Here is a 13838-nt window from a genome sequence, read left to right on the forward strand (position 1 = left end):
TCATATTTCTCGTGCGTTATCTGAAACTAATCCAAAACGTGGAAAATTTGTTAGCTAGCAATTTCGTGTTATATTCTAAACCGTTTTCTTGTTCACTTTAGTGTATTCTTGGATGTACAGTCACGTCTGAAAATATTGATACGAACAAAGTCCAAAAATATGTATACATGACCATATTGCTCATATATTAAGATGTATACATATTTTTGGCACTTCGTCCGTATTTATAGATATAGTATTTTTAGATGTGAACGTATGCATTGGAACTTGATTTTATACAAAAGTCACTAAAGTAAAACTAAGATAAGCTGGCAGCAATTCTGCTAGCTCAGACGGCGCAAGTGTTATTTTGAACGTTAATCTTCTATGAAATTATGACGTTTACTTGACACTTGCATCGTCTGTGCTATCAAAATTCCTGCCAACTTATCTTGGTCTGACTCTAGGTATCATAATCGACACTTTTATTTATAACAGATTCGATATTTTATTTATTTATTTAAACATTATTGTACAATACATGAAAGTGCAAATGGCGGACTTAATGCCAGAGGGCATTCTCTACCAGTCAACCATGAACGAAACCGAAAGATTGAATTGGTGCAGGGTCAAACAGTATAAAATTAAAAAGAATCTAATACGTAAGCATATAATACGATATGTAATTAAATAATATACCTCTATGTATACACATAGCAGATAAATATACATACACACATAAAAAAATATATGTAGAATAAATAAATATACATACATACCTATATAAATACTTATTAACTATTTTGATTCGCGTATACACCTGGATTTATAAGTTATTAACTGAAATAGAAAGAAAAAGCCACAAAGCACAAAACCCTGTGGCGGATGACGGATGCGAACCGGCGTCTATAGATTATGTGGCTAAGGCTGCCACGGCTCATGGGAGCCTGGGGTCCGCTTGGCAACTAATCCCTAGAATTGGCGTAGGCTCTAGTTTTACAAAAACGACTGCCATCCAACCTTTAACTATGTTTAGTGCGGTTTCCTCACGAAGTTTTCCTTTACCGAAAAGCGACTGGTAAATATCCGAAAAACTCATTGGTATGAGCCGGGGGTTGAACCCGTGTCCTCCTTAGGTCACAAGCGCTTTTTACAAGCTTTTATTTACTTTCACCTGACCGTTGTCTGTTTGTTATCAAATCTTGCAAGTTAAATTTGATCCACTTCCCGGTTTCCGATTGAGCTCAAAATTTGCATACATATGTAAGTCGGGTGACAATGCAATATTATGGTACCATCAAGCTGATCTGAGGATGGAGACCGGAGGTAGCCATAGGAACTTTGTGATAAAACAATGCAACCTAATTGTGTTTGGGGTTTTTAGAATTTGCTCGATGAGTATTAGTTGCCTGTGGAAAGAAAAGTACAGTCAGCGATAAAAGCTTGTACCAAAAATGAAATTTATGGCAAAAACTTTTTTAAACTTTTCCTTAAGAGGCTGTCAATACCTAAAGCGCGCACACTGTCTATTTGTATCGGAGTAAATGAGATAGCACTGTCGCATGTTACTGGGCCTGGGCAAGGGAATAATAAAAAAAATTATTAAATAAAAAAATGTGGATAATTAGTGTAATATTTTACTCGTTAGCGGTTTAGATATAAATGTTTTGAAATTGTGATATTAAGACCAATATTTGCAATTATTTTCTATCCAGCCGATTTCGTTTAATCATGTATCGAGTACAACCACGGTCTTTGAAATATAATGAATATGAACATATATTTTTCTTACTTGACTAAAACAAATAGTCTTTGTTGCGAATGCAACTTATTATTATATAAAAATCAATGCAGTAGCTAAACGCAGCCGTCGGGCTCGGCTAGTATTCGGAGGCTTTTTAAAAGCACCAATAGGAGCGCTCCACATATTCTGTATCGCGGCCAATTAGAAGCATTTAAATCTAAACCTTTTATACTGATCAAATCAAATATTGCAAATCACTCTTTCATCATCCTCCATACTTTCAGCACCTATTTTCTACATTGAACCGTTTTGACAAGAACCCTCTTGTAAACCAGTACCCCTTTGGAAGATTATACTTCACTTCATTATAAATCGAAGTTTTATTTAAGTCGTCGAGATCCTGACCTGCCCGGCGGCTACAGTCTTTCTTAAAAAACTGTTTAAGTAACATCAATTTCAAGGACATTGGGTGTTGACAGCCTCTCAGTAGTGACCTATATTTCAGTGTATTGTTGTTTAGCTAGCTGTCCTCAGCAGCATTGTGTACAAGCTCCTATTTCACGTGTATTATCCCAGTCTAATCCTAAAAGTCAGCTCCTGATAGCGGAAAGAAAAGTGCTCAGGAAGATCCTGGGACCTGTCCGAAGTGACGACGGCTCCTGGAGGATCCGGAAAAATGCCGAGATCGAAGAGTTGGTGGCCGAGCCCAATATCATAGGCGTAACTAAATCGCACAGACTTCGCTGGCTCGGTCACCTACTCAGAATGGGGAAGGATCGCGTAGTCAAGGAAGCGTACTTGGGGCGACCAACCGGCCGTCGTCCGATCGGGCGCCCCAGGTACCGCTGGTGTGATGTCGTGGAGGCGGACCTGCGTCGGCTGAATGCCAATTCATGGCAGGAAACCGCGCTGGATCGGGACAGGTGGCGTTCTCTCGTTTCGGAGGCCAAGATTCTTTTTGGATCGCTGAGCCAAAGCAGTTAGTTTTAGTTAGTTTAATCCTAAACGGCGAAAACTTGCTCTAGCCCCGTTTCTCCGTTTCAGCATTTTTCATTTAACCTGACGTTGCAGTTCCCTGTTTAAGACAAATTTAATTAGTACCAGTGTTAACGGGATTGCAACCTAGTCCCCATTTTCCTCTCCAGATAATAACATTATTGCAAATATTTTTCCGCAATGTGATGTAAATATATTAACCACAGTTATGCCCTTTCGTTTAATTTTTTCTTCGTGATCAGTGTATGTACATCAAGGGTTCCGTACAGATTTTTTTATTTTCCTGTTCGTACGAAATTAAAGTTTTAAGATTTTTTCTTGATATTACTTGCCAAATTTCATAGCTCTAGGTCAACGGGAAGTACCCTATAAATTTTGATTCACTTGAGAGTGTCGAAATATACGTTTTTTTGCGGCATAAACGGTCAACTTAGAAGTTTGATTTTCTCACAGCACAAAAGGGATTACAGATCTGAGTATATTGTTTAAATTTCAACTCGATACCTCCACGCGTTCTCGAGATAAACGATCTTGACAGACAGATGGACGGACGGACGGACGAACGGATGGACGGACGGACAACAAAGCGATCTTATAAGGGTTCCTTTTTTACCTTTTTTGGGTTAGCTTACTAGCTTCTACGCGCAACTTCGTCTGCGTTGAATTATTTCCATAGTAAATTCTACCCATTCTTTTAACCGGCAATGACTTCTGTAATAAAAACTATCCTATATCGAAACCTACCTTTACCGAAACTATCTCCATACCTAGTTTCATCTAAATCAGTTTATAGCAGTTTAAACGTTAATGTGTAAAAAAACAAACAATAGTATTTTTTATCGTGATCTAATAGAGAGCTTTTACTACCTATATACATGGTGGCCAAAAAAATATGTGCATTCCCGTTGCCAGGGAGGTTTTGGGATTATAGGTACCGAGCAACTTTTACTATGGGACCAACCCCGAAAAGGCTAAAAAATTTTTACCCTCCCATAGAAAAATGACCAGCTAAAAATAAATGTATGCAACAGCCAGAAAAAAAAAATTGCGATTTCGGGGTTGGTCCAATAGTAAAAGTTGCCCAAAACCTCCCTGGAAACGGGCATCTTTTTTGGCCACCTTGTATGTGTCACTATTGTATACAATACTTTTTCTACGAGTCTCAAAAAAAAGAATATTTTTTTAACTATAAACCTCAATAAGCAATAAAAATTGGCAAGTATCTAAGTAGATAAAAAGTGGCTGTGACATAATCGGACAGACAGACGGACATGACGAATCTATAAGGGTTCCGTTTTTCGCCATTTGGCTACGGAACCCTAAAAAGACATAAGCACGCGAGTCCCCGCCTGCCCGCCCCCCGTTCTATGAGAGCGCGGCGGCATCGGCTCGTGATTGGTTTTTTTTTTATAGTTGACTACAGCGTATCGAAATATTTTTTATAGTTCAGTTGGGAGCGCATACATGAAACGTACGCAATTATAAGATACGAAATCTTAATTCAACCAATACATTCGACGAGTAGATAAAGGTTAAATAGGTTAATAGCATTATAAGAAGGGATTAGAAAGTATGCATTACCGCAGTTATTTTCTTAGGATTAGAAGATATTTTTCATGTTATCTAAATATTTTGAAACTAAGACACATGCCATACAAACACGAAAGCTAAAGGTTTATTTTTTCTAACTTGAAGCTACGAGTTAAATCTCCTAAATACAGGTAGGAAACGTTAAGGAAGAATTATGTAAGGCGTAACATTGTACTACGGAAATACCTACTTAACAAAAAACGGAAAAGGAAAAACTATACATTTATCTTTTCACCCCTTCTTACTACGGTGAAATCTGGGAAGAGGAAACGAAACTACATTAAGGAATTTCGATTCAGGCTCCACTTGAAAGCTCTACTATGAGTTTTTAGTCGAGTTCATAGTGAGTTATCTTTTATTTACAAAAATATTTGGGCTGTACTTTTAGGAAACTGTAAACGTTTACTTCAACCAATTTAGAAATATACTTACTTATTTATGGCTTCCATCAAACAGAGTATTTAATTTTAGAACTCAAGAATATTATCTGTCTTACAATAGTATTAAATTGAAGAAATCCACTATCGAAAAAAAAAACTCAAAAAGGCAGTTGATACAGTTTTCTTAGTAGAGCAAATAGACAGTTAACAGTTTGAAACATGGTCGCTGTTCCAGCCGATCCAAAAGCTTATTTTTATGTTTGTTGTTGTTTGCACGCAAAAAAAATACCAGCGTTTTACCTTACAATAAAACGCTTATTAAGCGAAATACCTTATTTGAAGCCTATTTAATATTTGAGAGTGCGATGATGTTTGACAGATGACGTAGCGGTTCACTATAGGCTGACACCTACCCCCTTGGTACTTGTATTTCAAGTTTTAACCCGCTCCACCAGGCGCCCGTGGCGTGCGGCCGCGGAGCTCTTCATTGGGTCTCAAAATATAAATAAAACGAAGTTGCAATATACAACATTCAAAAAAGGATTGCATTTGATATTATTTATTATTTCGTTTTCAATATGAAGAGACATACCAGTTGACCTGTATGTATAGACTATAGATGTTGCTTATTGCAACCTGCATGGTAGGAGAAAACGCAGTGAGTTAAAAATACCCTCGACGGGCATTATATAAGTGATTTGGTTTATTGCAACTGAGTGTTATAGCCACAGGCGAATTTAAAAATATAGGCTACAAATAAGGTATTTCGCTTAATAAGCGTTTTATTGTAAGGTAAAACGCTGCTATTTTTTTAATATTATATTATTATAGTATTTAATTTTAGAACCCAAGAATATTATCTGTCTTACAATAGTATTAAATTGAAGAAATCCACTATCGAAAAAAAAAACTCAAAAAGGCAGTTGATACAGTTTTCTTAGTAGAGCAAATAGACAGTTAACAGTTTGAAACATGGTCGCTGTTTCAGCGAATCCAAAAGCTTATTTTTATGTTTGTTGTTGTTTGCACGCAAAAAAAAAAAACTTTTGTGGCCTAAAGTTAAAGCTAGGTACTGGAACCTTATTTCTAATTATGATTTGCATCGGCCATGGTCGAAGTGTTGATCGCTACCGACCCGAGGTCCAATCGCTATAACCAACTGGTTGTGCCACGGGTATGTAAAGCTATCCGTGGTACAACTGTCAGAATACTTTTTTCTGCGATATTATTGTCTATTTATCAAGTCGCAGGACACCAGTGCCAAGGGCTGGAATTGAACCAGCGTCTTCAGCATTTGCAGCTGACGTCATAATTTCTAGACCACCCTGATTACAGCGGGAACGGTCGAAATTATCGTTAGGTCGGTAACGTTTTGATGTGATTTTAGGCTGCATCCAAATTCTCTGTAACTTTCACAAAACAGAAAAAGCGGCCAAGTGCGAGTCGGACTCGCGCATGAAGGGTTCCGTACCATTTACGTACGACGTATTAAAAAAATCTACTTACTAGATCTTGTTTAACATTTTACCACTTTGGACACACATTTTACCACTTTTGAAGTGTCTCTTGCGCAAACTATTCAGTTTAGAAAAAAATGATATTAGGAACCTAAATATCATTTTTGAAGACCTACCCCACACGTATATGTTTTATGAAAAAAAATTTTTGAACATTTTATGACGTATTAAAAAAAAACTACTCACTAGATCTCGTTCAAACCAATTTTCGGTGGAAGTTTGCATGGTAATGTATATCATATATTTTTTTTAGATTTTTCGTTCTGTTATTTTAGAAGTTACAGGGGGGGGGACACACATTTTTTCACTTTGGAAGTGTCTCTCGCGCAAACTATTCAGTTTAGAAAAAAATGGTATTAGAAACCTAAATATCATTTTTGAAGGCCTATCCATAGATACCCCACACGTATGGGTTTGATGAAAAAATTTTTTTTTTTTAATTTTATGACGTATTAAAAAAAAACTACTTACTAGATCTCGTTCAAACCAATTTTCGGTGGAAGTTTGCATGACAATGTATATCATATATTTTTTTAGTTTTTTCATTCTGTTATTTTAGAAGTTACGGGGGGGGGGGACACACATTTTACCACTTTGGAAGTGTCTCTCGCGCAAACTATTCATTTTAGAAAAAAATGATATTAGAAACCTCAATATCATTTTTGAATACCTATCCATAGATACCCCACATGTATGGGTTTGATGAAAAAAGATTTTTTGAGTTTCAGTTCTAAGTATGAGGAACCCCCAAAATTTATTATTTTTTTTCTATTTTTGTGTGAACATCTTAATGCGGTTCATAGAATACATCCACTTACTAAGTTTGAACAATATAGCTCTTATAGTTTCGGAAAAAAGTGGCTGTGACAGAATCGGACAGACAGACGGACATGACGAATCTATAAGGGTTCCGTTTTTTGCCATTTGGCTACGGAACCCTAAAAATTACATAAGAAACTTAAATATTAGCTCGATCCTTATATACCATAGTAGGGCTTCGGTTATACTTCCTTCCTAAGACCATAAAATGCTGCAGTGAATTCGCCGTCTTTTGCAATAGCTTCATATGATTTATTTTTACTCCACCGTATATAATACGGGTTAAGACATGTTTATACCCTTTAAAACGTGCATTTTGAGCAAGTTTCCCCTTATAAGTTTTCGAATATTTTACTTTATGGACTTAAGTTTCGACAAATGTGAGTGATATTGAAGTTAAGCGAAAAAGGTAATAAGAAAGTTTTAAATTAAATTTTCTTCGGAAAATATACACAGATTCCTTTTTACAGTAGATACTTGTACATACGATGTTAGTAGATGAATAAGAATACGGTCACATTATGAACATTGAGTATTTTTAACTGATGTTTCTTTTTGGCAGTTGAACATAAATAAATATCCTACAAAAATCGACCTAGCCTCAAACTAAGCACAGCTTGTAATATGGGTACTAGGCAACGATATACATACGGATATAGATAAATACATAAACATAGAAAACAGCCATGACTCAGGAACAAATATCTGTGTTCATCACCGAAATAAATGCCCTTACCGGGATTCGAACCCTAGACCATCGGCTTCATATGCAGGGTCACTACGCACTAGGCCAGACCGGTCGTCAAATATTCAAATATTCACCACTAATTTTACAGGTCTTGCAATCCAACTTATTTGACATCCTATTTGTTTCAGCCTCGAGTATTTTCATGATAAAGAAAAAGGTATTGAATTTTCAAATCTTTGCAAATCTGTGATTTTGAAGATCTTTTGGTAACAAAATAACGTTAACTAGCAACAAATCACGTTGACTATCGCTCAAGTATGAACTTAAATTAATTATTTGAACAATAAGAGTATAGTAGATTAGTCAGAATTCTGAATAAGTAAAGAAGAGGAAAGAAAAGACTATTCTAATTAATAATTAAACTACTTAATATAATTGATAAAACTGAACCAAGTAATTTGTTCAACAAATCCTTTAGTTTCATTACTTTGGAAGTCACAAAGGATTTTCTACAAACCAGACATGAAATTCACAAAAGTATCTACTTTTAAGTTAATAATAGACCGATTTAACTTAGGCTTCTGATTAGGTATCCCGGTTACGAAGGTAGGGGTCAAATTATAGCAGTAATAAGCTTTTAAGCATTAAAATGTTCTATAAAGAAAAAGGGACTGTTCTGTTCCCGTGAGCGTATATAATTTAATTTACTCCGTTATTAATTAAATTATACCTACAAAATACTCTTTGAAAATACTGCCGAATCCCCCAAGGCACTACACTCGGTCCCAATCCTTTCAACAATAATGGAACAATATTTTTCTAATGTTAACGTTTCTTTGTTACAGATCCAAGGAACATAATTCATGGCAACATATGGATACATATGAAGTATGTCACGAAAAACATACACCTGCGATAGAAGTAACGGACATAGAAATGATTGCAAAGAGATAGCGAACGATGAAGTTACAATGAAAACAAGTGTCAGTGTTAAGTCACAGTGTAGAGTGACGAGTAGATGTGCCAATGCGTTGTTCCTGCTGTTAAGGATACAGAAGGTGACTGTGTTGCAGCAATGGACGGTGTTTTTTTTGTTGTTTAGTTGTGTTTTTGCGAGAGAACAGAAGTTTGCTATTGAGCCACAAGATCAGGTTAGTATTAATATACCTTTTATATTAATTTACATTTTTATATAGATAAGTGGGTCGATTAACTTTTTAACCTACTCCGCTGTCTCTACTGATCCAATGCCTTATGAATAGTCCTCAAAAACGGATCGAAACATGTTGTGCGTTTATTCGACATAATAATACGAGATTAACCATTTAAAATAATTTTATTCAATGTCCATCGTTAACGATTTGATTATTTATCGGTTTCCTGTAATGTTAATATAATAACTGATGACTGAATAACTCATGAAAATTTTCACGCTATTTCAAAATTTGATAATATTTTAATATATATTTGATACAAATTAAATTCATGGGAATGGACAAAATTGTTAACATTATTAGTATACCGGCAATTGATGAGGAAAGAAAAATGTTTGATGCAGTTGGTTTGAAGTGAATTATTATTCTACTCGTAATTATATTCAATAAACAACCGATCAAGGGTGAGTTCGTTTTAATCGCGCACCGAGGGTTCTGTTCAAACTTTGAATTATCTCATGTAACTATAAAGTACAAAGGCTTTTGACCAGAAGTACCTATACTGAATATTTTTCTGTACAGCGCCATCTATCTGCAAATTGCTTAAATAATTTGCGGTAGGTACGAGTACTTTAGTAGTTCCCGAGATATTTAGCGATGTGACAGATGGACAGAGTTGGCATAAGGGTTTCTTTTGTAACCTTTTGGTACGGAAAACTAAAAAAGAGTAATATTTGTATATAATTCCAACGATGTTGATAATTTTCGACACAACGACTAAATAAGAGATGACTAGCTGGCTTCCATTTCCGAGAATAAGTATTTTCCTGAGTTTCCCACTTTCGCAGAAATTGCCTGTAGCACAAATGAGACGAAACCTTAAAGTAATCATTGATGAATTTCGAAGAACCACAATGTTTATTTTTTTTGAGATGGCGGCTTCCTTGGCTTTTGTCCGGCAGGGAAACATTAAAAGACGCTAACAAATTGTCACTTCTGCAAATTGACAATTATTATTGTCAAGAAGTTTTCGCTGAACAAAAATATGAGTTTTTTTTAGTGGAATGAAGTCGAACAGGTAACTTTCTTAGTTAGGTATTTTTTAACATTTCGCTGGAACTAAAAACGATAGTATAGCACTCATTAAAGTAGGTAATTTGAGATTTAGATATTATGACACTACGTCGATAAGAAGTTTATGCATTTAAAGAATGACATTTAGGCGTTTGAAGATTGTATTTTGAGAAAAAAATAGGCATTCTCGGACTCGGGCCTTTTGAAACGTTTTTTTTGAAATTTTGGTAAATGGGTAAACGTAAATTAAAAAGCAATGAAACCAAAAAGAAAGTGTAGTAAGTATACAATTTATAAGATATTTAACCAATATCATGAAATTGTCAGTATACTCCTTATAATTTTGGATAAGAATGTACCTCATATATTGTTTTAATAATTTTGTTTTATTGATAAAAATGTTTACATGACATTACAGTTGAACCAATGCGTCACGAAACTTAAACTAACTAATAATTATAAGTATTAACAATTATAAATAATTAAATTGGGACAGTAGAGCACCTAGCATCCATCGCCTCACAGAATCTCAAGCATTCACTATACACTGCCGCCCATCGCCAAGCAAATAGATCGCATTCAGGCGTCGATGCCAGGAGCGCATTGAGCAGTGAGAGGGCGCGGGGCAGCGGCGAGTTCCTGCGCGATACGGTGCGCGCCGGCGGCACGGCCAACAGGTCGCGTTGTCGTGGTCTGAGGGCCATTCTCGGGACGTCCGGAACAAACAGGCGCACGAGACCAGAAACAACTTCGGGACAGTCTGACTCCCCACGCAAGGCTCGGCATGCCATGACAAGGAGTTGGTAATTCCGCCTGACCTCCAAGGAATTGTACCCGAGGGAGCCGAGAAGATACTTTGTCGGGTACAGGTACGGATAGAATCCGAATATTTTTTTATAAAGGAACCTTAAAAACGCTTTCTGGACCTTCTCAAGCAGTAAAGCATACGTCGACTCGTAGGGGTTCCAAATGATCGACGAAGTCTCCAGCTTACTCCTTACTAGACCATTGTACACCATTTTTATGGCCACCGGGTCATGAAAATCGCGAAGGTTTCGGATTACAAAACCCAGCCTTTGAAAGGAGCTCTTCGCGAGAGAAAAAATATGCTCGTGAAAAGTTAGCTGTGCATTGTACCGTACCCGGGTACGTCCTAAAACTACATCCAAAAGAGAGGTATCCATTGTGAATGTAATGTCACTTTGTGTGGTAGGGCACAGCACAGCGGATGTCATTCCAGATCTAGAGCAGAGCCCAACTGGAGAAGTACCACCTTACAGAAAACCGCAGCCAAATAACACTTGACCCTACTCATAGTGTTGTGTTCCTGCCGGTGAGTAAGGTTGCCAAAGCTCAACGAGGGTGCGGAGTGTTAGGGTCGGCAACGCACATGTAACTCCTCTGAAGTTGCAGGCGTCCATAGGCTATAGAAACTGCTTACCATCAGGTGGATACTAGTATCAATATAGCCTAGGCTCTGTAAGAATCCGTTAAGCTTTGTTTCCGTTAGTACTTCTAATTTCCACGTGATCCCCCTAATTATCATGTCACTATAATTACATAAAGCTAGAAGAAGAATGTATGAAATAAAGGTCAAATCATCATTTACCTTTAAGTATTTGTCTTACAAAAAAGAGCCATTCGTTCTATATATAACTTAAGAGCACGTGAATCATTAAGAGAACTTTTCAAAGATATTAATATTTTAACTGTAGCTTCCCAATACATCTATGATTGTATTATTTATATTGTTAAGAACCTAGACTCCTTCACTTAGAATTCAGATGTCCATAACTATAACACTAGAAATAAAAATAAGCTTTCTATCAGAAAGTTTCGTGTCCGCAAAGTACAAAAGTCATTCGTTGGGCAATGCATTCATTTTTATAACAAGTTACCTGACGATGCTTTAAGATTACCCTTGCCAGCTCTTAAGAATTACTTAAAGAAGTCATTGATGTTGAAGGCTTATTACAGAGTCGAGGACTACTTGACAGACAAACATGCATGGTCCAAACCAGAAACTGTAAAAACAAGTAGCAAGTAAAATCATTGTATTATGTGTATATGTAAAATCATTGTATAGGTGACACAGCTCAGGTAAGAAAGCACATCAAATATTTTTTGTAGGTATAGCAATCTGTCAGACTTATATAATGTATCTTCTTCTTCTTCTTTGCCATGACCCGTTATTTGGGGTCGGCCCTCCTCGTTCGAAGGCGCCAGGTTTTTCTGTCCTGGGTTGTCTGCGTGTTGATCTGCGCCCGCTCCATGTCTTTGGTAACGGTTGTCCACCACGTGGTAAGCGGCCTCCCTTTGCCGTTCTTTTTCTCTGGGATGGCCAAAGCCTTTTTGACTGCATATTCCTTGTCACGTCTCATCACATGCCCGAACCATCTCATACGGCTTTCAGCCATCTTTTCTACAATGGGAGCGACCTTGAAAGAGCCTCGTATATATTCATTTCGGACTCTGTCCAGTCTCGTCACTCCCGCTGCCCACCTCAGCATTTTCATCTCATTGGTGTGCATCTTCTGTTCTTGTTTTTTCTTGGTCGCCCAGCACTCGGAGCCGTACATCAATGCCGGTCGTACCTACTGCGGTTTTGTAAACGCGCCCTTTTAGTTTTATTGGCATGCGATTATCACAGAGTACCCCGGTTATATAATGACTTATATAATGTATATTCTCATTTAAGCAGGGTAAGGGGAGTATCTGCAATTTTTTGAACAGTGGAAAGCAAGAGTCTTCAGGCCAGGCAAAAAAAATAAAATTCCCTAGTTTCGTAGAACCCTTTATAAATAGAACCCCAAAAGCTAAACCCAACCAACTCAAGTATGTAATATTATACGGAATTTGGAAACATCCATTCAACGGGCCGAATCCTTACCAATTTTATCAACTAAACATGTAGTTGACAGCGCATCGATATAACGGCCATATTAAAAATTCTTCTCTAGGGACGGAAAAGGATTTTTGTGAATGAGAAAAGGATTTATGTAGATTATTTGGCTTATGTGAGTAATGTGAAGGATTATTTGATTATTCAGGGCTATTAGGTAGGAAAAATGTTTAGTTATTGATAGTAAAATTAGGAAAAGATTTCTTATTGTAGTAGGGAATTTCATAAAAAAAAAAAAACATTTTCATCATCTCAGCCGAAAGACATCTACTGCTGGGCAATGACCTCCCCGAAGGATATCCACAGCAAACTCTGGTGTTGACTGTAATTACTTTACCATTAAGCGATTTATAAAAAAACCAGACAAGTGCGAGTCGGACTCGCCCACCGAGGGTTCCGTACTTTAAAAAAATAAAAAATAAAAATAAACGTTTATTCACGTTTCATGCCTTTACCACAATATACTGCTGCCAAACCACAGAGTGGTTTGTTGGCAGACGAAGCTCCTATAATATGTAAGGTAGGTAGTCTATATGTTTCTTATATTATTATCTATTTAACCCCTTACCGCATGCGCAGCCCTATATGGCAGTTATAATATTCACTTCTATTGATAGCTATTAAAGTTTATTTTTAAACAGATATAATACTTTTGTTTACGACATGAAGTAAGGGGTTAACGCTAGTGCTACAATCTGATCATACAGTATAAAAATGCAGTGCATGTATACAATTTATAGCGGTTGTATTTTACCTTTTATTTAATTTAATAGATTATTGCTAAGTTTCTTTTTAAATGTTCGTTTTGTTATCCTTTTGGTCTTCAAATCCGATGGTAACTCGTTATAGATCATAGGGACTAAATATATTCTACATCTCTGGCCAAAATAATTAGTAAAACTAGGTACTAGCAATTTATTATATCTCTGTTCCTTATTAACCTTTGTCAATCAACAGGTATTTTAAACTCATCATTATACATTTGTGCCATAGCT

The 13838-nt window shown here is 36.6% G+C and overlaps 1 protein-coding gene across 3 annotated transcripts in view; it reads left to right on the top strand.

Annotated features, from left to right (window-relative positions):
- The window catches only part of LOC133531036 (irregular chiasm C-roughest protein-like), a 216689-nt gene that overhangs the window by 83847 nt on the left and 119004 nt on the right, over positions 1-13838 (top strand). For all 3 annotated transcript variants that reach the window (XM_061869123.1, XM_061869121.1, XM_061869122.1), the window contains exon 2: positions 8559-8864. In XM_061869123.1, coding sequence (XP_061725107.1) covers positions 8604-8864 — 261 coding nt within the window. In that variant the 5' untranslated portion in view covers positions 8559-8603. The remainder of the gene's footprint in view (positions 1-8558; positions 8865-13838) is intronic.

This window comes from Cydia pomonella, chromosome 24 (genome assembly GCF_033807575.1).
Source record: "Cydia pomonella isolate Wapato2018A chromosome 24, ilCydPomo1, whole genome shotgun sequence".
Lineage (NCBI taxonomy): Eukaryota > Metazoa > Arthropoda > Insecta > Lepidoptera > Tortricidae > Cydia > Cydia pomonella.